The sequence below is a fragment of the Rana temporaria genome, chromosome 3, assembly GCF_905171775.1.
Source record: "Rana temporaria chromosome 3, aRanTem1.1, whole genome shotgun sequence".
In the NCBI taxonomy this organism is placed as follows: domain Eukaryota; kingdom Metazoa; phylum Chordata; class Amphibia; order Anura; family Ranidae; genus Rana; species Rana temporaria.
This window is the reverse complement of record NC_053491.1, coordinates 467,256,399-467,284,033: the sequence shown is the minus strand read 5'-3', so window position 1 is coordinate 467,284,033 and position 27,635 is coordinate 467,256,399. Positions and strand designations below refer to the sequence as shown.

The window sequence follows — 27,635 nt, the reverse complement described above, 5'->3', positions numbered from 1 at the left end:
CAAAAACAACAAAGTCTCCCAATGTTTTGACAGCTCCGGTGTCTGACAGTTCTTATATAGTATGGGGTGTGGTGATGTCATCCAAAGACCCCGTCCCTTGTGACATCACTAACCCATCATGCCCAGGCAGTGATGGGGTGGGGTCTCCGGTTGACATCACTGCTTGGCCATGCCCAATAGCTATATAAGAACTGTCACAAGGGCGGGAACCTTTGTCAGGGTAGGAGTGTTTTTTTTTTTTTTTTTATTGGGTCAGCGGACATAGTAAACGACGTTGGAGCTACCACGGGGGACATCAAATAATAAATAAAGGAGTTGTCAGAAACCTGTCTTTACCTGATTCGGGAGGCTCAATTACAGTCAGGATCGGCACAAATATTAGTAGAGTGCATTACACACGGGGCGTATGCTCTCACTGAATGGCAAGCTCCCTTTTCTGGCTGAAACATACCTGATGCACTCTTACATTGGGGCTACCTGTGCACTGTTCCTTCGTCTCCCCCGGTGGCTTTGGGGTGGGCGTTTCATGTTTCTCAACTGTAATCTGATAAAAATAGGATCTCCCGAGGAAGCTGCAAAGTGAAACGCATAGCGATCCCTCTATTCTGATTTCCTCAATGTTTGCCCCAATATGTAGGACCTTCTCTATAGATCTACCACAGAGTCCATCATATCTATGGGTATACCCTCAGGTTCTCTTGTGTTCCCTTAGGACACATGTATTTGGGACAATACCATGTATATACCGTACATTGGAATACTTGTTTTCTATGTCTGTTCTTACATAATGGTTTTACCATGATTATATAATAAATTACATTTTTATTCTATCGAGTGCTCTTTTTCATTGGGGTCTACTGGTGGCTACCAAATTAAAGGTAATATTCAACTCTGGGTCTTTCTCTGAGTTGTCAGAAACGGTCTCCCGTTTTTCTTATGTAGCGCTCACCCCCAGAGGAGCCGCTGGTTGATTTGGGATCAGCGTATTAAGTTACCAAATTCTTCTGTCTAGGGGTAGTACTTGTGAGTGCGGATAAAAGAGCAAGTGTCCAGCCAGTAGTGTGAGTTTTCAATGCTCCCAGTAACTAACGAATACTCCCAGTAAGTCCTATTCTGTAGGGTCACCTACAGACAGCAAAAAGGGGTACCTGTCATGTGGCGTGGTGACCGGGTACCCGGGGGTTCGTCCAGGCCTCGTGAACAACCTCTGTACTTAGGTTCTCCTGAGCCAATCCCCCACCGTTCAGCTCCCAGCTTAGGATCTGGAACGCAGCAAGCTGCTGGGGTCCCTCTCTTCATCAAAAGAAGGCTCCGCAAGGTGCATAGCCTCAGCCAGGCAGGCCATGAGGACGGGGCATGTGGATGCGCGCACCCTGAAGGTGGATGCCGCACCTGGATCTCGGGCCCTGCAGAGAACAACCGAAAAAAATGTCACGTGCCACAGATATATCCCCCGCCAGCACGCCCAAAGAGGGGAAAAAAAAACCTCTGATTGGCTGCTGGGGAGAACTGTTCTGTCAGAACCCCTATAGTGCCAACTGTCGCCCAGGGGTGACAACGCACCCCTGGACACACAGACTGACCCACGAGGCAGTTCCGAACTGGCAACAGCACAGACTAACAATTAGTGAATGGGAGCAACTGAAATCTCCCATTCCCCACTAACTTTAGCGTAACGCCCCACTAACTTTAAAGGGGGGGGGGGCACTACACTTATACTTTTTTGGAGTGAATGGGTAGGTGTACTATATACCCCCTACTCATTCACATTGGGCCCCCCTTTTCTGGCCTGCCAGGCTGCATACTCAGATAAAGGATCTGGTATGGATTGGGGGGGGGGGGGGGGGGAATACCCCCATCCTTTTTCCAATGAATTCTACAAGTTCTACAAGTTGGATCAGTTAAGATGGTGATCCAACTTCCATTAAATGCAATGGGCTGAAATCGACCCAAGTCAAACTAAAGTAGTGCAGGAACCTTTTCAAAAGTCAGACCAGTTAAGACGGCTCTCATTAGGGAAACATTGATAGGTCATGCGCTCTCAAAGTCTAAGCACATGTCGCACCAGTGTGAACCGGGCCTTACTCAAATCCGTACCAATACATTGGGGAAGATTTACCAAAACTGGTGCAACTGTGCATAACCAGCTTCTAACCTAAACATGTTCAATTGAGTCTTTGACAACTTGCAAGCTGGTTACTATACACAGCTGCACCAGATTGTGTGCACTAGTTTTAGTAAAGCTCCATTCAGTTCATTTACCACTAAAAAGGCCTTGTGTTCATTTCCTGGCACCAATTTACAGCCAAGTTAAGGAAATGTACACTGGGTACAGACACCTCACCGTCCTGCTGCCCCGCCATCACACATTTGTCCCGATTCTCTTAATACCTAGTTTTCAGGGTAGTACTGACAGCAGTAGTAGCTGTAGGTCTCAGGTGTGCCACCTGCATTTCTCTAGGGCACAGGTTTCAAACACAAGGCCTGTGGGCCGATTATGGCCCTCACACCTCTCCTGCAGCTGCAGGAGAGCTCCAGCCCTCCTCTGGTCCTCAACTTCTGATGGTGGGGTGGCTCTTGACATCTAATGTAAGGGGAGGGGATGCGCTGGACATCTAATTTTACAGATACAACCGCCCTTTTGAGGGCAATCATAATGCTGATGCGACCCGCAACAAAATGGAGTTTGACAGCCCTGCTCTAGGGGCTGAATTCAGCCTGGCCAGGCCACACCCAAGTGGAAATGGGGTTCCAGTATAAATGATGTGTCTCTACTTGTCTGGGACCTCTTCCTGATGCCAAGCACTGTCTGAGACAGGTGACTTGTCCCTACTTTATCCACAAGGATAATGTGTGCCAAACCCAGGGTCTTGATAAATTAAACTGCCTGACCCAAGCTCGCCCCAAAGACACCAGCATCTAATCTGATGCCGCCTCTGCTTGCCACATGTTGGGGATTGTCATTTGCCACAATATTATCTGCCGCACATTGCGGATTGTCACTTTCCACCAGCTGTGTCCGAGTGAAGTCTGGCAGCAGGGAGATGTAATCGCTCTGCTGCCCGCAACTGCACAGTGAGAGCAGAACTGCAGGGCAGGCGGTGAGATGCCATCTCTCTGCGCCCACACCCATCACCCGCAAGCCCACTCACCTTCTCCCCCTGGGCAGTGAGTGTTCTGCCCACATGCTCCTTTTACGTCTGCGCTTGGATCCCTTCTCACAGTGGGATAAGCAGTGGAGCGGCAGAACGGGCTGTCAACAGCAGTTCTGCCACTGCTCTTGGGCATCAGTTTGCCATCCCCTCTGAAAGTGCCGCTCAGAGACCCATGGTAGGGCTGGCCCTGCCAATATGGGAAGACAGTTATGGGGAATTAATGAAATTGGAAGGGTCTGCTTTGTGCAAGACTAAGGGAGGTATATAGCACAATTTCAGAAGACCTTTGTACTAAACATGGGACCCCCATACCAAAGATTCTTTAAATGTTTAGGTCTCAGACATGCCATACAGGTGCAAGCACATTCCCATTAACTTTAAATCTATAAATATCACTAGGGATTCCGGTCGCACAAGAACACTGCAAAAAATTGTTTTGGGCGAACATGAAAACCTTATGAGACACGAACATGAAAGAAAGAAAGAAAAAAAAAAGTGCCAATTTTAAAGCCTTATATGCAAGTTATTGCCATATAGTGTTTGGGAACATGCAAAAAAAGTTTACAATTATTTTTTGCTCTGGGAGGAGCGATTTTAATGCTTAAAGTGACTGGCTGTGGGGCATCCATCTTGCGTTGCACTGTGCCGCAGCAAAATTACATTTCAAAAAACAATTTAAACTTGCTCACGGCTTTGATGTATTGTAGCGAGCCTTAGTGTGGGGTGTGGACTTCGTACCCGAGCCAAGATTGGCCAAAAGCACCCTGCCCTTGGCCAATCATGGCTCGCAAAAAAGCACATCACGCTGTGATGGGCCAAAGCAGGCAGGTCAGGTGCACGCTTTTGCCAATCAGCAGGGCACTCTGTGGCTGGCAAACTTGCGAGCGCCTCATGTTCGCTGGAACGACCGCCCGAGTCAAGCTTACATGCAATAAACATCGGGACAATCCCTAAATATATCACTACTGGATAAAAAAGGACCACCAAACATGGTCTCATTTCACAATACGGTATACTTTATAATAAGTTAAAAAAAAAATCTGCCATCATGGACACATTGGGTATGAGACTTTGGGGGTCTATCAGATGACCAATGGGCAGCTGTACCGTCAGCAGTCCCCATGGTCTCTTCATCCCCTATACAAAAGGGGACATAGAACATATATACCTGAGAAGCCATTTAAATAGAAGTGTAGCCACTCAACCCTATGCCCTGAATGTAATAGACGCATGGCTAATTTAATACACATGTTATGGAGATGCCCCAAACTCCATTGATATTTTTCTGTGGGTTGTCTCTACTACTATTAACGATGTCTTTGGGCCAAAGATGCCAATGGAGTCAGGTATATACCTTTTGAGCATGTCAGACAAAGCTAGGAAGGAAAAAAATAAATAAACCTTCATACCAATAGTAAGAAGTCTATTTCAGGCTTGCAAGCTCATCGCATTAAAATGAAATCAATAGACGATGATTAAATGTATTTTTATTTTTTCACAGACAGCACATACTGTGGCTTTTTCAGAGACTTGCCAATGAACACTGCACACACCATGACAACAAGAAGACTAAGACATCCGACAGCCACCAACACCCAGAGCTCCGCAGGGGCAGACTCTTCCCTCGTCACTGCAGCATCCCTTTGTGAAGGTCCAATCACAAGCAGAGGTCCCAGAGTGGTCACAGTTTGTCCCTCTTCTGTGTGGGGTTCTTAACAGGAGAAAAGTGAGAGGTCAATACACAATTATGTACAATTCCATGCAGTTTAAGAGCCTGCAGTCAGTCTAGCTTTTACACAAGTGTCCAGAAGTTAGCACCCATTTAAAGACCCTCAAATCCAAACATTGTTCCTTCAGTCAATATTGGACAGAATTGGGGGATGAAACTAAAATGGTTAACGTCTTAGGTTGTGGTATGAGCCGTTGGAGATTTTTCCCCTATTCTAGTTATGATAGAAGTGACAGTGGGAAAGTTTCCTTTGGCGACACGCAATATAAAGCCATCAGGATTCTAGACTTTCCAGCCAGGTTTTAGACCTTCCACTGGTCCTAGTGAAAGATGATCAGCCACGGGGGCTTAACTAGAACCTTCAGGCCCCTGGTTGGGGGGGGGGGGGGCCTAATCTAGGACAATACAGCAACATAGCCTTCAGCATTTGATCCAAGCAGATACCCATCCTAGAGAGGTTTTCGTGGAAAGGGTTATTCTAATGAATCCCTGTGCACCACTCACAATCAGATCACCCAAATCTGGAGGATTTACTTAAAGGAATAATGCAGCTCCATTTATTACCACCTTTTCTGTGGACACTGTTTTGCCCACAAAACCTCAAGTGATCTATAGGGGAGCTCCCTCCCTTAAATAAAAAAAATCAGATTGGCACCCAATGGTTTCAATTCACTTCCATATCAGGAAAGCTAGCTTCTTCCAAAGCCTTATAACAGGGGTAGGCAACCTTGGCCCTCCAGCTGTGGTAAGACTACAAGTCCCATGAGATATTGCAAGACCCTGACACAGGCATGATGGGATTTGTAGTTCACCACAGCTGGAGGGCCAAGGCTGCCTACCCCTGCCTTACAGGCCTTTAATGTAGGAGATGCCCTTGGTTGTACAACTAGGAGAAACCCCAAATTCATCTCCACAAGTACATCAGTGGAGTTTGAAATTAAACCCTTCATTACATGCTCAACAGGAGTGGTTTTCTCTTATTCAGTGCCTGTGTGGGCTACAATATGTAATATGTGGGCCGAACTAAACATCCATTATATGGCCGACTCAACTGACACATAACTAACATTTTTAAAGTTTAATAACCACTCTGTATCCAAACACTACTTAGGCTTATGTACCAATAACAGTCTTTTTGGGATAGATACATTTAGCCGCCATTGGGGGGGGGGGGGCAGTTCTCTGGTAAGGGAAATCTCCAGATTAGAGACATCATGGATCCATAGGGTTAAATCATATGGTTTGAATGATGTCAATGCCTGACAATTACTGAGTAGAGAATTTAATCACTTGTGCCAATAAACTTAGCACGAATCTCGTGTGGCAGGTAATGTTCAATTTGTTTCTTTTTTTTTTTATTTTTAAACCTAACACCCACATTCCTTTGATTGGTTTTAATATATAGTGGTTTAGGGCTAAATGACCCAACATTAAGTATCAATTTTACATTTGATGTTGACCATAGGGAGGGGGGGGGGTCACTTTACCCTGTGAAACCACAGTGATACCCCGATTGGATTAATAATCCCCCCCCCCCCCCCCCCCCCAATTTAGTACTTGCCAGGAGGACAGTATTGCATGCCATTGTGCACACACACACACGTCGATACCATCTTAATATGGTCATTATGCACCCAATATTATTGGTTTGGGTATGGTTTTGTTTGCCAACCACTGGTGACAGTAGTGGTTTGCCAATAGTGTTCTTACTGTACTAGTGACTGTTGGGTCCTTTTACGAGTATTTCCGTTTAGTATGATCTTGTATAATGGTTCCTCCAATTTTGTTCTCGTTTAAGTTTTTAGTCTATATGTTTATACCGTTTTTGCTCAATAGAAAAACCGGGGGGGGGGGGGGGGGGCAGAGGAATTAGGTCCTTGTCTTATACCAAAGTTGTCTCCTTATGATCGGCAATTAGAGACTCTTAACATTTTTATTCATAGCACATTACAAAATGTTAGGTTAGTTTCTCTCCCCTCCCTCATTATGCCAAATTTGGGGTCGACCCGCCCAAGGTGGGGCTTGGGTTCCATATGGAATTTAATGTGGTGAGTCAGCACACAATCCGTACCCAGGACGTCAATTTGTGACAAAACACGTCGGTAGGAGGTAAATGCCGATCTCACTGCGCTGCTAGAATCCCAGAAGGATGGGCGTTTATACTATAGCCGGCCTTTTATGCTCTTACGAGTGCATTACCTTTTTTTATTAAGTGTGCAATTCAATATTATGGAGAGTCTCCTTTCTGGGGCAACTTTGAGTCCCCCTCATTGAATGAGATTGGCTTCTTCGGATCTGACTCAAGGACCTAGACCATCTGTCCTGCTCCATCATAGGAGAGGCCTTTCCCAGATGAGAGCCATCACCACTTGCTATCTGGTAAGCGTGCAATGTGGTGGAGGGATTTGTGAATCATTGGCATCACGAGAGGACTCTGATAAGAGATCCAATAACCTTTATTTTAAAGAGCGATTCACCATTTGAATTTTGGCTTTTATGCTCATTATGTACTTTGTCATTTAGGTAAATAGCGCAGCTCTTTACAGAATACCAATTTGAAAGTCATGTCAAAAGTTACTCCAATACATGTTCTCAGTGAAGATCACCTTTAGGAGACACCTCGAGATCACCTACATTCATAACATTGCATCTAGCAGCTGCCAGTTAATAACTCACCATCCAAGACGTCCCTCTTGCCTCTTGGTCTTCCAAATCTGCCCCTTCCTCCGGAAACCAGACCAGTAGGGTTGCTGCAGGTGCCTGTACCACAACACTGGCAGATACTGCTGGGGCCCTCAACTGCAGACCAACTAGAGAAGACAATTAGACAAGTCTACATTTAGAAGCAATACTTGAAGTTCTAGTGAACCAATGCTGTAGAGTAGTATTTGTTAACTTCTTGGAGCCAATGCCTACGAGATGCAATAGTGCACTTGAGTTACAGCAACAAGTACTAAAGATATGCTTTTATTAAAAAGGAATTATAAACCTTACCTGCGCAAGTGCATTGATAATGTAGTTTCATGTGTTGACAATACAGCCCCCCCCCCCCCCTATTCCTTGTAACTTACACTCAAGACATGGCACTATAAAGGTTAATGCATGACCTCTGACTGTAGCACAGTAGCAGAGAGACCCGATATTTTCTGAGAAGCTTTATATATCCCACAATCCCTGGATCTGAGTTCTGAAGTATAACTAGTAAATTGCATCAAATTGAAGATCTATTAGGCATGCCTTGTGCATGCTCTACTTTGCTGAAGATTGGCCACTAAGCAGTGTTCATGTGATCTCCAAGGTTTTGATCACGTGGCATCTGTGGATGGACTAGGGGCAGCATACACATCACAGCAGTTCACTGGCAGATCGGCCAATACCTACACTTCCACTGAGGTGACAGGTTTATAAAATTCTGGGTTGGAGGAAGGCATCAGCAGGGCAGCAGCTATTTGACACCATTGTAGATTCCGTTTATGACCATAAGGAATGAATGATTTTTTTTCTAAATGTAGAAACTGGGTTTAGTGTGATTTTATACTAATGGGAATTTTGTTTTACCGTGGTCTAAGGCTTAAAAAAAATGTACCATTCACTGAGAATTCGCTAAACAAAACCAACACAGACCATAAAACACTGTTGGTCAAAGTTTGAAGACTAGCACTCTGTCAGATTTGTATTGCCATCTGTATCCCTGCTGCAGATTTCTTCCCTCCCCATACTTCACATCTGGTGAAATGGTTGTACTGAAATGAAACCGGTCTAATGGTGCTTCAGTAGGGGGGTTCCCAACATTCTTACAACCAAATTTGCCTAGGTTGTAGCAAACATATCTATCTTAACTGGTCCAGTAACACATGCAGGAGCTTTTCACCCAAAACTAAGAATTTAAATTCTAGATTTAGTAGTGAGCCACTAGATGCCCAATACTGCAAGTGAGGCTCGTGATGCCCAAGTGTGGATTGCGAGTATGCTGATTTTTGACACAGAATACCTTATGCTAAGCCCAATTCTGATTGACCACATTGCCCAAACCATTAGCTTCTGCAGTTGCCTTGAAGCATTGGCAAGACAAAGTAGTATAGAAACACAGGTTTAGCATCCCACCCAGAAGGTTTGCCCCTTTCCTACATATATTGCACTTTACCATCCCTCTTCCCCAATCCAGAAAGAAGTGCAAAGGCAATTACAACCTGAACAGATTAAGGTAGTTTATGTCCAAATGGGCGTTTGCCACTTCCAAGCTCAGACATGGCTGCATGTTTTAAGAGAAAGCCAATGCAGGGGGTCTCCAACACAGACCGGTATAGGTGGGGGCCATGGCTAGACAAGTCGCCACTCCAACACTATGCGGCAATGCCCGCCTTCTCCTGGTTCTTTGAGAGGAGCCGTTAATATGATTCAGATCTGCAGCTCCTGCTGATAGGATGACTTTGTTGGCAGTGTGGGTGACCCTGCTGAGGACTGGCTGATACGGCCCCACTCCTGGAAGAACAAAAACATCCAGTGTGCATGGAGGGGCAGCTCCAGGCCTCTTGTTGGGAAGTGCAAACACCAAGGTGTTTATCCCAAAAAGCAGATGCATGGTACAATAGGGATATGCTGGCAGCAGGTATTACCATTAGCCCATGGGTGTTTTTCCTCCATATGTACAATTGCTGGCCAATTTCCCCATTAATTTCAAAAACCCACGTTATTGGTTCACAGAGACATTGTTCTAGGTACAGTACCACAGAAATTTGTGCAATAATCCATGGAACAAGCAACCATTTCAGGTTACCATCTCACCTTTGTGTGGCTTTGCTATAGGAACAGGCCTTGTTCATGGCATCAGGGACCTGGGTGGTGGCAGCAGCTCTCAGGTAACAGGTTATGTAGATCTGGATTGGGAAGCATTTCAAAATTACTTATCAGTTCTTACAAGGCACCCATCTGTATCAGTCAATGCAAACTGTCCTCACCAGAGAGGCATCATTTCCTAGAAATCGGAAAGCATCCACTGTGAACTGCAGCTTGTCTGGCTCAACCCTCGGGGTGATGAAGGCTGAAGAGGAGTCATCTAGCATTCCATCAACTAGACATCTGTAGAAAATGGTCAGTTAAGAGTGGGGTCATTATGGCGAAAACACAACCCCCCCCCAGAAAAAAAAAAAACCATACCCATTTTCTTCAATGAGGCCATAACTAGGAGAAGAGGTGGGATCAGGAGATATGGTGGTCACACATCGGTCAATATACAGGATCAGTCCAACGTGGTTCTGAGTGTCCACAGAGGCCTCTATGTAGAGAATATCTCCAAGCCGATAGATGGGAGAACTTCTAGGGCCACTCCAGTCCTCTATAGACAAGACAGGAGATTACATGTAAAGTTCAGACAACACTCCCCCCTCCCAATTATTTTCTTTGCTTAACTCACCAGTCATTAGCCTCAAGGAGAAGGACATCCTCTCTTCTATGGACACTGTGGTGCTGAATGGAACCCATGTTGGCTCAATGGCTTTGCTGCTCACATTGGCATGCCTATACAGAGAACAGGATTGTCAGTAATGAACCAGAATGGAAATCATGTTAATTCCAGGAGATCCATATAACCCATTTAAACACTGTCAAATGACAGTGCGACCCTGTGGCTCTCATTCTGGAACGACACTGATCTCTGTAAAGAGCCGCGTATGTGGCTCTTTAACCATGTGATCGACTGTGTCGAAGTGCAGCCGATCACATGTAAACACAGAATGCAGGTAATCAGCACCTCACTGACTGTGGCGAGGAGAGCCGATCAGCATCTCCTTGCAGGGGACAACAAAACATGTAATCAGGGCACTGCTGGGGGGGGGGGGGATTGGAATATGAAAAATATCCAAAAAAATAATGACACCAGCAGTGGTCAAGGTAGGACTGGTATAACCAAATGGGTTGCCAATACAACCAGAAAAAAAAAAAAAAATCAGACTTAAGCCAAGCCTCTGGGCTGTGGTGGAGGGCCTGCAGCAGTTTAGTATGGGGCATTGACCCCATAACTGATAAGTGGATAGGCCACACATTTGATAGATTAGAAGGCTTAAGGCCCATCAGGTTTTTTTACTGTCCGTTTCCCCAATAAGCAGATTAGTTAACAGGACTGAACCCAAGGGAAACCCCAAATTTTTTTGGAGTGGTCAAAGAGGCCTAAGAGGCAATCACCACAATGGACACACTTGTTGCAGTGGCAAGTCATTGACGAGATTCTCAGTTTTAATTTGTCAAAACAGGATGTAAAGGGGAATGTCTTGAATTGGGACATGTGTGCTGTTCCCTGTTTAAATGTATTTGCCAGATATTTACCAGCAAAGATGCCTCATATCCTAGTGTAGACTCACCGGTAGTAGTAGCACATTATCGGAACCACGGCTGGGTTGGTTCTGATGATTGGAATGGAGGAGGTTGGGCTGTAGGTCAAGTTGGTAGCATAGATCACCCAGTCTTGCATCATCTGTAGATAAAAATCAGATTATAGACACTGCAGTGCTACTCATGAGTTAGACAAGGGGCACATCAATTGTGTGGAAATGGAGACCATGGATGTGTCCCATATGTAAGACTAGTCACCCAACCATCATGCTTAGAGGGGAAGAAAAAACACACACACACACACACACACACACACACACACACACACACACACACACACACACAGGCTAGAGGACTCCAACAGGTGCACTTTAAAATGGTTTCAGGTTCTAAAGACCCCGTCACAAGGTGGAAAAAAAAAAAAAAAAAAAAAGGGGAGGTCCATTTACTCTGCTGTCTCAGCTCCTCCACTTTTCATACAGCTACTAGGTAAAAGGTTGATACCAAACTACCAAGTAATGGCTCAGAGTATGCTGACATCACATCCAAGATGGCAGCAGTAATTGACATCTGTACATGTGAACAAGGTCGTCAGCAGCACACACACACACACACACACACACACACACACACGTCCCCCTCAGAGAAGAGCAACAATGGATTATTAACATGGAATATCAGCTACACAGTCCTTAAGATGACACTGCAAAGTGCAATAACCCATAGCAACCAGGGTTTAGTTAACTAAAGCCAATAAAGTTGAATAAAAAAAAAATAAGGGGGTGGGGGGGGGTAGGATTACCTGCACAGTGTTGCCACAGTCCTGGAGACTAATCTGGAAGATAACTTCATCAGCACTTTGGGTGTTGGGCTTGCAGCCTTGGGGTCCCAGGCTCAGATCAGAAGATTTCACTAGCTTTCCATTCCCATAAAAATCCATCATGACACTGACCACCATGCGGTCCTCTTCACACTGGACACTGATGGGAGAACTAGATGAAATTACAGTCGGGGGCTGCTGGCGGAGCATCCCACCAGCACGTCCACCTGTTGAACCCCTCTGAGCCCCACCTCTAGAAGCCCCAACCCCATATACTGCATTAGTGCCTGAGTAAATCCCTCCAGAACCCCCTCTAGAAGACCCCTGGCTCTGGCCAGGTACAACCCGCTGGTTATTCCTCCACCAGTCTGATTGGCGCCTATGTCTCACCAAGGCTCCATCCCCACTACATCCACACCCTGGTCCATAAACCAGGGCCAAAAGCAACAGCCAACTACAGTAGCTCCTCACTCCTAGACCCATCCTGCCTGCAAGACCAACAGCACAATGAGGCAGGAAGAAAGAGCTTCCCTTTATACCCCTCCCACCAGTCACTAATACCCCCAGCTGGGGCAAATCATCACCACACCCAAATGGCTTCCTCAAAAAAACATGATTGATCACTTGGTGCTGAGACAGTTAACCACTTGCTGACAGCCACCTCATTGGAGTGGAGCTACACAGGAGAATTTCAGTAGCTTAGTCCCACTACTATATTTGTTATGGATTAATCACTAGGAGTAGCAAGTGATCAAAAACTGATGATACAAATGTCTCTCCATGGAGTACACTATACAACCAACATGCATTAGCATAATCTCACATGACTGATCAATGTTTCAATCATGTGCAATTGAAAGCTACAAGATGCTACTGAATACTACCAGTGTAGCTCATACCATAGGGGGCGATATATTTCAGGGTGCATTTTTATATTTGGGGGGCGTGTTTAATGCAAATGGTGATCATTTGCTAGTCCTAGTGACTTTCAGCCAGCGATGTTGTTGGCAGGATTGGGTTTGTAAACTCTCCTATATCTCTGGGATCTGCTTAGATCTTGTTCTCCTGCAAGGTCCTATTTATTGTCACCTCAAAAAGTCAGTCCACCAAAAACTGATATTTTAGTAACAGTGGAGACTGGTAGGCTGAGTTAGTCCTGTTTTTTTTTTTTTTTATGTTCTCGGCGCTCCAACAGTGAGATCAGATTCCATAGTTTCCAACTTTGTTCCTGTTCACTTGGAAATGTTGGTTGTCCCTGCTAACCTTTCTGTGTCCTAGGTCCTCCAGTTACTTTGTCCATAATAGAAAATCTCAGCAGGGATGGTGAAAGCCCCTCATAATGGAATCAGCAGCTGTGAAGACCTGGGAAGTCAATGCAAGGATGGTGGGAGCCCCTCATAATGGACCAAGCAGCTCAGTAGACCTAGGAAGTCAGTTCAGGGATGGTGGGAGCCTCTGATAATGAACAACATAGCTCAGCAGAGCCAGAAACTCTGCACGTGGATGGTTGAAGCCCCTTATAATGGGCACAACAGGTGTTTAGACCCAGGAACTCAGCACAGGAGTGGTGGGAACCCCTTGTAATGGCACAATAAGTGTCCAGACCGCTCAGACCTGAATGGTGGGAGCCCTTCATAATGGGAAGAGTGGCTGTGAATACCTGGGTACTTAGCACAGGAATGGTGGAAGCCCCTCCTAACGGGCACAACAGGTGTGCAGACCTGGGAACTCAGTGCAGGAGTTGTCAGAGCCCCTCATCCTGGGCACAACCATTGATCAGACCTGGAACCCAGCACAGGAATGGTTGGAGCCACTCAGCAGCTGTGACTACCTGGGAACTCAGCACAAGGATGGTGGAAACCTCTTATAATGTCCAAAACAGGTGTGCAGACCTAAGAAGTTTAGTGTAAGAAAACAGGAGGCAGTTTGACAAGTCCTTCTTTAAAAATTAATGTCCCCCATGGTAGCTCCAACGTTAATCACGATAACTGTCGCAGACAAAAATCCCCCCCAAAAACAAAGTCTCCCAATGTTTTGACAGCTCCGTTGTCTGACAGTTCTTATATAGTATGGGGTGTGGTGATGTCATCCAAAGACCCAGTCCCTTGTGACATCACTAACCTATCATGCCCGGGCAGTACTGTCACATGGGGTGGGGTCTCCGGTTGACATCACTGCTTGGCCATGCCCAATAGCTATATAAGAACTGTCACAAGGGCGGGAACCTTTGTCAGGGTAGGAGTGTTTTTTTTTATTGGGTCTGCGGACATCGTAAACAACATTGGAGATACCCTGGGGGGAGTTGTCAGAAACATGTCTTTACCTGATTTGGGGGCTCGATTACAGTCAGGATCAGCACAAATATTAGTAGAGTGCATTACACACAGGGCGTTTGCTCTCACTGAATGGCAAGCTCCCTTTTCTGGCTGAAACATACCTGATGCACTCTTACATTGGGGCTACCTGTGCACTGTTCCTTCGTCTCCCCCGGTGGCTTTGGGCTTGGCGTTCCATGTTTCTCAACTGCAATCTGATAAAAATAGGATCTCCTGAGAAAGCTGCAAAGTGAAACGCATAGCGATCCCTCTAATCTGATTTCCTCGATGTTTGCCCCAATATGTAGGACCTTCTTTATAGATGTATTTGGAACAATACCATGTATATACCGTACATTGGATTACTTGTTTTCTATGTCTGTTCTTACATAATATTTTTTCCATGATTATATTTTTATTCTATTGAGTGCTCTTTCATTTGGGTCTACTGGTGGCTACCAAATTAAAGTCCACATTCACCTCTGGTCCTTTCTGAGTTGTCAGAAACTGTCTCCCGTTTTTCTTATACTTTTTTGGAGTGACTGGGTAGGTGTACTATATACCCCCTACTCATTCACATTGGGCCCCCCTTTTTTGGCCTGCCAGGCTCGGATAAAGGGTCTGGTATGGATTGGAGGGATACCCCCCATTTTTTCCAATAAATTTTACATTGCCTCTAAACACGTTGCACGTCACAAGTTGGATCAGTTGAGATGGTGATCCAACTTCCATTAAATGCAATGGGCTGAAATCGACCCAAGTCAAACCAAAGTAGTTCAGGAACCTTTTCAAAAGTCAGACCAGTTAAGACGGCTCTCATAGGGAAACATTGATTTTATAGGTCATGCGCTCTCAAAGTCGGAGCGCATGTCGCACCAGTGTGAACCGGGCCTTACTCAAATCTGTGCCAATACATTGGGGGAGATTTACCAAAACTGGTGAAACTGTGCATAAACCTAAGCATGTTCAATTGAGTCTTTGACAACTTGCAAGCTGGTTACTATACACAGCTGCACCAGATTGTGTGCACTAGTTTTAGTAAACCTCCATTCAGTTCATTTACCACTAAAAAGGCCTTGTGTCCATTTCCTGGCACCAATTCACAGCCAAGTTAAGGAACTGTACACTGGGTACAGACACCTCACCGTCCTGCTGCCCCTCCATCACACATTTGTCCCGATTCTCTTAACCTAGTTTTCAGGGTAGTACTGACAGCAGTAGTAGCTATAGGTCTCAGGTGTGCCAACAGCATTTCTCTAGGGCACAGGTTTCAAACACAAGGCCCGCGGGCCGAATATGGCCCTCACACCTCTCCTGCAGCTGCAGGAGAGCTCCGGTCCTCAACTTCTGATGGTGGGGGTGGCTCTTGACATCTAATGTAAGGGGAGGGGGGATGCGCTGGACATCTAATTTTACAGATACAACCACCCTTTTGAGGGCAATCATAATGCTGATGCAACCCGCAACAAATGGAGTTTGACAGCCCTGCTCTAGGGGCCGAATTCAGCCTAGCCACACCCAAGTGGAAATGGGGTTCCAGTATGAAAGGTGTTTCCCTACTTGTCTGGGACCTCTTCCTGATGCCAAGCACTGTCTGAGGCAGGCGACTTTTACCTACTTTATCCACAAGGAAAATGTGTGCCAAACCCAGGGTCTTGATAAACTGCCTGACCCAAAGATCGCCCCAAAGACACCAGCATCTAATCTGATGCCACCTCTGCTAGCCACATGTTGCGGATTGTCATTTGCTACAATATTATCTGCCGCACATTGCGGATTGTCACTTTCCACCAGCTGTGTCCCAGAGTGAAGTCAGGCAGCAGGGAGATGTAATCGCTCTGCTACCCGCGACGGCACAATGAGGGCAGAACTGCAGGGCAGGCGGTGAGATGTCATCTCTCTGCGCCCCCACCCATCTGCCCGCAAGCCTATTCACCTGCTCCCCCTGGGCAGTGAGTGTTCTGCCCACATGCTCCTGTTACCTCTGCACTGGGCTCCCTTCTCACAGTGGGATACGCAGTGGAGCGGCATAACGGGCTGGTTAACGACAGTTCTGCCACTGCTCTTGGGCATCAGTTTGCCACCCCCCTCTGAAAGTCCCGCTCGGGGACCCACCCATGGTAGGGCTGGCCCTGCCAATATGGGATGACAGTTATGGGGAATTAATGAAATTGGAAGGGTCTGATTTGTGCAAGACTAAGGGAGGTATATAGCACAATCATTTCAGAAAGACCTTTGTACTAAACATGGGACCCCATACCAAAGATTCTTTAAATGTTTAGGTCTCAGACATGCCATACAGGTGCAAGCACATTCCCATTAACTTAAATCTATAAATATTAATAGGGATAGGAGAAACACCCCCCCGATTCCGGTCGCACAAGAACACTGCAAAAAATTTTGCGAACATGCAACCCTATGAGACACGAACATGAAAAAAAGAAAAAGTGCCAATTTTAAAGCCTTATATGCAAGTTATTGCCATCTAGTGTTTGGGAACATGCAAACAAATAAGTTTAAAATTCATTTTTTGCTCCGGGAGCAGCGATTTTAATAATGCTTAAAGTGAAACAGAAATTAAATATTTCTTTAAATATCGTGCCAGGGGGTAGTCTGGCTGTGGGGCATCCATCTTGCGTTGCACTATGCCGCAGCAAAAATACATTTCTAAAAAGCAAAAAAAAATTTTTTTAACTTGCTCACGGCTTTGATGTATTGCAGTGAGCCTTTAGTGTGGGGTGTAGACTTCGTACCCGAGCCAAGATTGGCCAAAGGCACCCTGCCCTTGGCCAATCATGGCTCACAAAAAGCAGATCACGCTGTGATGGGCCAAAGCATGCAGGTAATGTGCACGCTTTTGCCAATCAGCAGCTGTCAATGCACTGCGATTTCACAGTGCATTATAGGGCACTCTGTGGCTGGCAAACTTGCGAGTGCCTCATGTTCGCTGGAACGACCGCCCGATGTTTGAGTCAAGCTTACATGCAATGAACATCGGGACAATCCCTAAATAGATCACTACTGGATAAAAAGGAATACCAAACATGGTCTCATTTCACAATACGGTATACTTTATAATAAGTTAAGATAAAATCTGCCATCAGGGACACATTGGGTACGAGACTTGGGGGTCTATCAGATAACCAATGGGCAGCAGTCCCCATGGTCTCTTCATCCCCCTATGCAAAAGCCAACATAGAATATATATATATATATACACACACACACACACACATACCTGAGAAGCCATTTAAATGGAAGCGTAGCCACTCAACCCTATGCCCTAGATGTAATAGACGCCTGGCTAATTTAATACACATGTTATGGAGATGCCCCAAACTCCCATTGATATTTTTCTGTGGGTTGTCTCTACTATCAACGGTATCTTTGGGCCAAAGATGCCGATGGAGCCAGGTATATACACCTTTTGAGCATGTCAGACAAAGCTAGGAAAAAAATACCTTTATACCAATAGTAAGAAGTCTATTTCAGGCTTGCAAGCTCATCGCATTAAAATGAAATCAATAGACGATGATTAAATGTATTTTTATTTTTCCACAGACAGCACATACTGTGGCTTTTTCAGGGATTTCCCAATGAACACTGCACACACCATGACAAGAAGACTAAGACATCCGACAGCCACCAACACCCAGAGCTCCGCAGGGGCAGACTCTTCCCTCGTCACTGCAGCCGCAACATCCCTTTGTGAAGGTCCAATCACAAGCAGAGGTCCCAGAGTGGCCACAGTTTGTCCCTCTTCTGTGTGGGGTTCTTAACAGGAGAAAAGTGAGAGGTCAATACACAATTCTGTACAATTCCATGCAGTTTAAGAGCTTGCAGTCAACAATATAGCTTTTACACAAGTGTTTAGAAGTTAGCACCCATTTAAAGACCCTCAAATCCAAAAATTGTTCCTTCAGTCAATATTGGACAGAATTGGGATGAAACTAAATGGTTAACTTCATAGGTTGTGGTATGAGCCGTTGGAGATTTTTCCCCTATTCTAGTTATGATAGAAGTGACAGTGGGAAATTTTCCATTGGTGACACGCAATATAATGCCATCAGGATTCTAGACTTTCCAGCCAGGTTTTAGACCTTCCACTGGTCCTAGTGAAAGATGATCAGCCACGGAGGCTTAACTAGAACCTTCAGGCCACTGGTTGGGGGGGGGGGGACCCCTAATCTAGGACATTACAGCAAAATAGCCTTCAGCATTTGATCAAAGCAGATACCCATCCTAGAGAGGTTTCGTGAAAAGGGTTATTCTAATGAATCCCTGTGCACCACTCACAATCAGATCACCCAAATCTGGAGGATTTACCTAAAGCAAAAGGAATAATGCAGCTCCCATTTATTACCACCTTTTCTGTGAACAAAGTTTTACCTACAGAACCTTAAGTGATCTATAGGGGAGCTCCCTCCCTTAAAAAAAAAAAAAAAAAAAATTCAGATTGGCACCCAATGGTTTAAATTCCCCTCCATATCAGGAAAGCTAGCTTCTTCCAAAGCCTTACAGCAGGGGTAGGCAACCTTGGCCCTCCAGCTGTGGTAAAACGACAAGTCCCATGAGATATTCCAAGACCCTGACACAGGCATGATGGGATTTGTAGTTCACCACAGCTGGAGGGCCAAGGCTGCCTACCCCTGCCTTACAGGCCTTTAATGTAGGAGATGCCCTTGGTTGTACAACTAGGAGAAACCCCAAATTCATCTCCACAAGTACATCAGTGGAGTTTAAACCCTTCATTACATGCTCAACAGGAGTGGTTTATCTTATTCAGTGCCTGTGTGGGCTACAATATGTGGGCCAAACTAAACATCCATTATATGGCCGACTCAACTGACAGTTATACATAACTAACATTTTGAAAGTTTAATAACCACTCTGTATCCAAACACTACTTATTGGTACATAAGCCCAACAGTCTTTTTGAGATCGATACATTTAGCCGCCATGGGGGGGGGGGGGGGGTTCAGTTCTCTGGAAAGGGAAATCTCCAGATTAGAGACATCATGGATCCATAGGCTTAAATCACATGGTTTGAATGTTGATGTCAATGCCTGACAATTACTGAGTAGAGAATTTAATCACTTGTGCCAATAAACTTAGCACGAATCTTGGGTGGCAGGTAATGTTCAATTTGTTACTTTTTATTTTTATTTTTAAACCAAACACCCACATTTCCTTGATTGGTTTTAATATCTAGTGGTTTAGGGCTAAATGACCCAACATTAATTATCAATTTTACATTTGATGTTGACCATAGGGAGGGGGGGGGGTCACTTTACCCTGTGATACTCCCGATTGGATTAGAATTACCCCCCCCCCCCCCCCAATTAAGTACTTGCCAGGAGGACAGTACTGCCATTTTGAATGCCATTGTGTACACACACACACACACACACACACACACACACGTCGATACCATCTTAATATGGTCATTATGCACCCAATATTATTGGTTTGGGTGTGGTTTTGTTTGCCAACCACTGGTGACAGTAGTGGTTTGCCAATAGTGTTCTTACTGTACTAGTGACTGTTGGGTCCTTTTAAGAGTATTTCCGTTTAATATGATCTTGTATAATGGTTCCTCCAATTTTGTTCTTATTTTAGTCTAAGTTTGTCTGTATGTTTATACCGTTTTTGCTCAATAGAAAAACTGGGGGGTGGGGGGGAATTAGGTCCTCGTTTTATACCAAAGTTGTCTCCTTATGATCGCGAATTAGAGACTCTTAACATTTTTATTCATGGCACATTACAAAATGGTAGGTTCGTTTCTCTCCCCTCCCTCATTATGCCAAATTTGGGGTCTACCCACCTGAGGTAGGGCTTTGGTTGCATATGGAATTTAATGCGGTGAGTCAGCACACCGTCCGTACCCCAGGATGTCAAAAACACGTCGGTAGGAGGTACATGCCGATCTCACTGCCCTGCTAGAATCCCAGAAGCCGGCCTTTTATGCTCTTACAAGCAAGTGCATTACCTTATTTTTATTAAGTGTGCAATTCAATATTATGGAGAGTCTCCTTACTGAGGCAACTTTGAGTCCCCCTCATTGAATGCGATTGGCTTCTTCGGATCTGGCTCAAGGACCTAGACCATCTGTCCTGCTCCATCATAGGAGAGGCCTTTCCCAGATGAGAGCCATCACCACTTGCTATCTGGTAAGCGTGCAATGTGGAAGGATTTGTGAATCATTGGCATCACGAGAGGACTCCAAGATCCACCAACCTTCATTTTGAAGAGCGATTCACCATTTTAATTTTGGCTTATGCCCATTATGTACTTTGTCATTTAGGTAAATAGCGCAGCTCTTTACAGCATAATACCAATTTGAAAGTCACGTCAAAAGTTACTCCATTACCTGTTAATGTTCTCAGTGAAGATCACCTTTAGGAGACATCTAGAGATCATCTACATTCATAACATTGAATCTAGCAGCTGCCAGTTAATAACTCACCATCCAAGACGTCCCTCTTGCCTCTTGGTCTTTCAAATCTGCCCCTTCCCCTGGAAACCAGAACAGTAGGGTTGCTGCAGGTGCCTGTACCACAACACTGGCAGATACTACTGGGGCCCTCAACTGCAGACCAACTAGAAGACAATTAGACAAGTCTACATTTAGAAGCAAGACTTGAAGTTCTAGTGAACCAATGCTGTAGAGTAGTATTTGTTAACTTCTTGGAGCAAATGCCTGCGAGATGCAATAGTGCACTTGAGTTAGAGCAACAAGTACTAAAGATATGCTTTTATTAAAAATTATAAACCTTACCTGCACAAGTGCATAGATCATGTAGTTTCATGTGTTGGAAATACAGCCCCCCCCCCCCATGCAACGTACACTCAAGACATGGCACTATACAGGTTAATGCATGACCTGACTGTAGCAGAGAGACCGGATATTTTCTGAGAAGCTTTATATATCCCACAATCCCTGGATCTGTGTTCTGCAGTATAACTAGTGAATTGGATCAAATTGAAGCCCTATTAGGCATGCCCCATGCATGCTCTACTTCCCTGAAGATCGGCCACTAAGCAGTGCTCATGTGATCTCCAAGGTTTTGATCACGTGGCATCTGTGGATGGACTAGGAGCAGCATACACATCACAGCAGTTCACTGGCAGATCGGCCAATTGCTACACTTACTTCCACTGAGGTGACAGGTTTATAAAATTTTGGATTGGAGGAAGGCATCAGCAGGACAGACCTCTCACAGGCCTGGCAGCCAGAGCGCCACTTAAAGCTTCTGGGAAAGGAAAACAAGTCTCTTCCACAGACTTAGCTCTGAATTAGATTTGAACGTTCAGACGAGACCTCTGCCACAGGCCTAGTGCTCCAAAGTTAGGACGATAGAACAAATCCTCCGTTTGTTCTTTGGGGTCACTGACTGACAGCTTGAATGCGACCTGTCAGTGTCCGGTGCCCAGATCCCCAGTGGTTCATTCAAGCCCTGTTGGATCACCTGCCTCCGGGTTCTCCTCAGACTGATCCCCCACCGATCAGCACCCAGCTTGGGATCTTCTCAATAGAAGAGGTGACCCAGTAAGTCACTGTGGCCCCTTTGCAGCATCGGTCGCTCCGGGCTATGAGAGCCCAGAGTCAGGAACTCCGCGTAGCACACGACCCCGGCCTGGTGGGCCATAGTGGTGGGGCCTGCGATGTGCGCAAACCCTAAAGGTGGGTGCCGCACCTGGAACCCGCGAAGAACCCAGAACCACGGCCTCCGCCACAGAAATACTCCTCCCTAGCATGCCCTGCGAGGGAAAACTCCTTCAATTGGCTGCTGGAAAGAAGCGGCTCCGCCTGGACCCCTCTGGCGCCCAGAGATGAAACTGCATCTCTGGGGCGCAGACTGACCCACAGGATAATCCAGATTTGGCGACAGCCAAATTACAGAAAGAACATAACTCTTTTTCCCACTAAATTTAATCATAGCACCTGTACGAAAGTACGCAAGCACTACACTATATCTAACCTAACTGGTCCAGTAACACATGCAGGAGCTTTTCACCCAAAACTAAGACTTTCAATTATAGATTTAGTAGTGAGCCACTAGATGCCCAATACTGTAAGTGAGGCTCATGATGCCCATTAAGTGTGGATTGCGAGTATGCTGATTTTTGACACAGAATACCTTATGCTAGGCCCAATTCTGATTGACCACATTACAGGTCTACCCAAAACATTAGCTTCTGCAGTTGCCTTGAAGCATTGGCAAGACAAAGTAGTAGAGAAACATAGGTTTAGCATCCCACCCAGAAGGTTTGCCCTTTACCATCCCTCTTCCCCAATCCAGAAAGAAGAAGTGCATAGGCAATTACAACCTGAACAGATTAAGGCAGTTTATGTCCAAATGGGCATTTGCCACTTCCAAGCTCAGACATGGCTGCAAGTTTTAAGAGATAGCCAATGCAGGGGTCTCCAACACAGAGGAGCCGTTAATATGATTCAGATCTGCAGCTCCTGCAGATAGGATGACTTTGTTGGCAGTGTGGGTGACCCTGCCAAGGACCGGCTGATACAGCCCCACTCCTGGAAGAACAAAAACATCCAGTGTGCATGGAGGGGCAGCTCCAGTCCTCTTGTTGGGAAGTGCAAACACCAAGGTGTTTATCCCAAAAAGCAGATGCATGGTACAATATGGATATGCTGGCAGCAGGTATTTCCATTAGCCCCATGGATGTTTTTTCTCCATATGTACAATTGCTGGGCAATTTCCCCATTAATTTCAAAAACCCACCTTATTGGTTTAGCCTAGGTTCACACTGCTGCGAATTCAAAATCGCGGTAAAATGCGCGATTTCGGCCGCAATTTAATGTAAATCGCAGCCCGAAATCGCAAAAAAAGTACAGGAACTACTTTTTGAAATCGCAGATGTGGCGTCGCACTGATTAGGACAGTGCCATTGCCGACAATTGCTGCCCATTTGAGATGCGATTTGACATCGCATCGCATCTCAAATCGTTCCAAATCGTACCCATTGTTCTAGGTACAGTACCACCGAAATCTGTGTAATAATCCATGGAACAAGCAGCAACCATTTCAGGTTACCATCTCACCTTTGTGTGGCTTTGCTATAGGAACAGGCCTTGGTCATGGCATCAGGGACCTGGGTGGTTGCAGCAGCTCTCAGGTAACAGGTTATGTAGATCTGGATTGGAAAGCATTTAAAATAGGTTATCAGTTCTTACAAGGCATCCATCTGTATCAGTCAATGCAAACTGTCCTCACCAGAGAGGCATCATTCCCTAGAAATCGGAAAGCATCCACTGAACTGGAGCTTGTCTGGCTCAACCCTCGGGGTGATGAAGGCTGAAGAGGAGTCATCTTGCATTCCATCGACTAGACAGCTGTAGAAAATGGTCAGTTGAGTGAGGTCATTATAGCAACACCACAACCCCCCCCCCCCCCCCCAGAAAAAAAACCCATACCCATTTTCTTCAATGAGGCCATAACTAGGAGCAGAGGTGGGATCAGGAGATATGGTGGTCACACATCGGTCAACATACAGGATCAGTCCAACGTGGTTCTGAGTGTCCACAGAGGCCTCTATGTAGAGAATATCTCCAAGCTGATAGATGGGAGAACTTCTAGGGCCACTCCAGTCCTCTATAGACAAGACAGGAGATTACATTGTAAAGTTCAGACAACACTCCCCCCTCCCAATTATTTTCTTTGCTTAACTCACCAGTCATTAGCCTCAAGGAGAAGGACAGCCTCTCTTCTATGGACACTGTGGTGCTGAATGGAACCCATGTTGGCTCAATGGCTTTGCTGCTCACATTGGCATGCCTATAAAGAGAACAGGAGTGTCAGTAATGAACCAGAACGGAAATCATGATAATTTCAGGAGATCCATATTAACCATTTAAACACTGTCAAATGACAGTGCGGCCCTGTGGCTCATTCTGGGACTGACATACGACGGCATCCCGTGTTGCTAGGAGATGGAACGACACTGATCTCTGTAAAGAGCCATGTGATCGACTGTCGAAGGGCAGCCGATCACATGTAAACACAGAATGCAGGTAATCAGCGCTTCTCACCTCACACTGACTGTGGCGAGGAGAGCCGATCAGCATCTCCTTGCAGGGGACAACAAAACATGTAATCAGGGCACTGCTGGGGGGGGGGGGGTAGATTATTGGAATATGAAAAATGTCCAAAATGACACCAAGGTAGACTGGTATAACCAAATGGGTTGCCAATACAACCAGAAAAAAAAAAAAATCAGACTTAAGCCAAGCCTCGGGGCTGTGGTGGAGGGCCTGCAGCAGTTTAGTAGGGGGCATTGACCCCCATAACTGATAAGTGGATAGGCCACACATTTGATAGCTTAGAAGGCTTAAGGCCCACCAGTTTTTTTTTGCTGTCTGTTTCCCCAATAAGCAGATTAGTTACCAACAGTACTGAACCCAAGGGAAACCCCAAACATTTTTTGGAGTGGTCAAAGAGGCCTAGGAGGCAATCACCACAATGGACACACTTGTTGCAGTGGCAAGTCATTGACGAGATTCAGTTTTATTTGTCAAAACAGGATGTGAAGGGGAAGGTCTTGAATTGGGACATGTGTGCTGTTCCCTGTTTAAATGTTTTTGCCTTAAGATATTTACCAGCAAAGATGCCTCGTATCCTAGTGTAGACTCACCGGTAGTAGTAGCACATTATGGGGACCACGGCTGGGTTGGTTCTGATGATTGGAATGGAGGAGGTTGGGCTGTAGGTCAAGTTGGTAGCATAGATCACCCAGTCTTGCATCATCTGTAGATAAAATCAGATTATAGACACTGCAGTGCTACTCATGAGTTAGACAAGGGGCACATCAATTGTGTGGAAATGGAGACCATGGATGTGTCCCATATTTAAGACTAGTCACCCAACCATCATGCTTATGGAGGGGTGAACACACACACGCAACTCAGAACAGCCATGCAATTACATCTTTAGAGGACTCCAACAGGTCCGCTTTAAAATGGTTTCAGGTTCTAAAGACCCCCATCACAAGGGGAAAATAAAGGGGGGGGGAGGTCTATTTACTCTTCTGTCCCAGCTACTTCATACAGCTACTAAGTAAAAGGTTGACACCAAACTACCAAGTAATGGCTCCAAGTATGGTGACATCACATCCAAGATGGCAGCAATAATTGACATCTGTACATGTGAACAAGGTCAGCAGCATACACACACACACGTCCCCCTCACAGAAGAGCAACAATGGATTATTAACATGGAATATCAGCTACACAGTCATTAAGATGACACTGCAATAACCTATAGCAACCAGGGTTTAGTTTACTGAAGCCAACAAAGTTAGAAAGAAAAAAAAAAAAAAAAAAATTACCTGCACAGTGTTGCCACAGTCCTGCAGACTAATCTGGAAGATAACTTCATCTGCACTTTGGGTGTTGGGCTTGCAGCCTTGGGGTCCCAGGCTCAGATCAGAAGATTTCACCAGCTTTCCATTCCCATAAAAATCCATCATGACACTGACCACCATGCGGTCCTCTTCACACTGGACACTGATGGGGGAACTAGATGAAATTACAGTCGGGGGCTGCTGGCGGAGCATCCCACCAGCACGTCCACCTGTTGAACCCCTCTGAGCCCCACCTCTAGAAGCCCCAAGCCCATATACTGCATTAGCTCCAGAGTAAATCCCTCCAGAACCCCCTCTAGAAGACCCCTGGCTCTGGCCAGGTACAACCCGCTGGTTATTCCTCCACCAGTCTGATTGGTGCCTATGTCTCACCAAGTCTCCATCCCCACTACATCCAAACCCTGGTCCATAAACCAGGGCCAAAAGCAACAGCCAAGCACAGCAGTTCCTCACTCCTAAACCCATCCTGCCTGCAAGACCAACAGCACAATGAGGCAGGAAGACAGAGCTGCCCTTTATACCCCTCCCACCAGTCACTAATACCCCCAGCTGGGGCAATTCATCACCACACCCAAATGGCTTCCTCAAAAAAACATGATTGATCTCTTGGTGCTGAGACAGTTAACCACTTGCTGACAGTCACCTCACTGGAGTGGAGCTACACAGGAGAATTTCAGTAGCTTAGTCCCACTACTATATTTGTTATGGATTAATCACTAGGAGTAGCAAAAAAAACTGATGATACACATGTCTCTCTATGGAGTACACTATGTTTCTCAGCTCCAGTCCTCAAGGCGCCCCAACAGGTCATGTTTTTAGGATTTCACTCAGATGAAACAACTGTAGTAATTACTAAGGCAGTGAAACTGATCAAATCACCTTTGCAAAATAATGAAAAGCCTGAAAACATGACCTGTTGGGGCGCCTTGAGGACTGAGGGTTGAGAAACATTGCACTATACAACCAACATGTATTAGCATAATCTCACATGACTGATCAATGTTTCAATCAGGTGCAATTGAAAGCTACAAGATGCTACTGGAGACTACCAGTGTAGCTTATACCATAGGGGGGCGATATATTTCAGGGCGCATTTTTATATTTGGGGGTGTGTTTAATGCACATGTGCCAAAGTTCCTTCTGTTAGGCTGCCCATTACATTTGTACGGATTTTAAATAAACAAGGTGCGTCAGCAAGGCGCATTGGGGTGCCATTCAGAATGGCAGAACAACAATGTAAATCTGGCCTTGGTGATCATTTTCTAGTCCTAGCGATTAACAGCTAGCGATGTTGTTGGCAGGATTGGGTTTGTAAACTCTCCTGTGTAGCTCTAGTCTTAGGACTCATTCACATGGTTCTGTACCTATTTCTGAGCTGTTTGCAGCAACATGTGTTGTATGCGCTATGGGGTGCCCACCCATTCATGTCTATGAGTGCACCCAACAGAAAACTCTTGCATTGCCATGTGTGCACATCAAATAATGCTGATGAACATATACAATATGTGAATAGGCCCTTCAACTGGATTCACATTCTGCATTGTGAATATGCTTGCAGTCTTGTGCAGTTATAACATAGATAGTGACGTGCATTGTTGTGTTTTGCCTCCATTTGCATTGATTGTCCAGATTAGAAAATCTGTCTGCTGGTCATATAGTACACCACTGTAAAATATACTCCATGTGTACTATACTACATTACCAAGAGTGTGAGAATATCTATATTAGACCATGTGACTGATAGTTGGCCCAGGAGCACAGGGGACCCAGCTCTGTCTGGCTGCACATTGATTTATACAGCCAGAGCATTTGATAAATGGAATTTATACTGAATATAATTTGGAAACACGATTGGTGGACATAATTAGTGCTCTGTGTCAGGGGAAGGATTGCCATTTAATTGG

At 45.5% G+C, this 27,635-nt stretch overlaps 1 protein-coding gene and 1 pseudogene across 1 annotated transcript; both read right to left on the bottom strand.

Annotated features, from left to right (window-relative positions):
* Positions 1-4,622: 4,622 nt before the first annotated feature.
* On the bottom strand, positions 4,623-12,544 carry LOC120933588 (zona pellucida sperm-binding protein 3-like). The gene is made up of 8 exons (XM_040346873.1): positions 12,014-12,544; positions 11,241-11,353; positions 10,298-10,401; positions 10,042-10,219; positions 9,843-9,963; positions 9,670-9,761; positions 7,561-7,694; positions 4,623-4,866 (listed from the first exon to the last, which is right to left on the bottom strand). The coding sequence occupies exons 1-8, from the start codon at positions 12,512-12,514 to the stop codon at positions 4,643-4,645; spliced, it is 1,467 nt and encodes a 488-aa protein (XP_040202807.1). The 5' UTR covers positions 12,515-12,544; the 3' UTR covers positions 4,623-4,642.
* Positions 12,545-17,873: 5,329 nt separating this feature from the next.
* Positions 17,874-26,228, bottom strand: LOC120933587 (annotated as a pseudogene).
* Between the last annotated feature and the right edge of the window lie 1,407 nt (positions 26,229-27,635).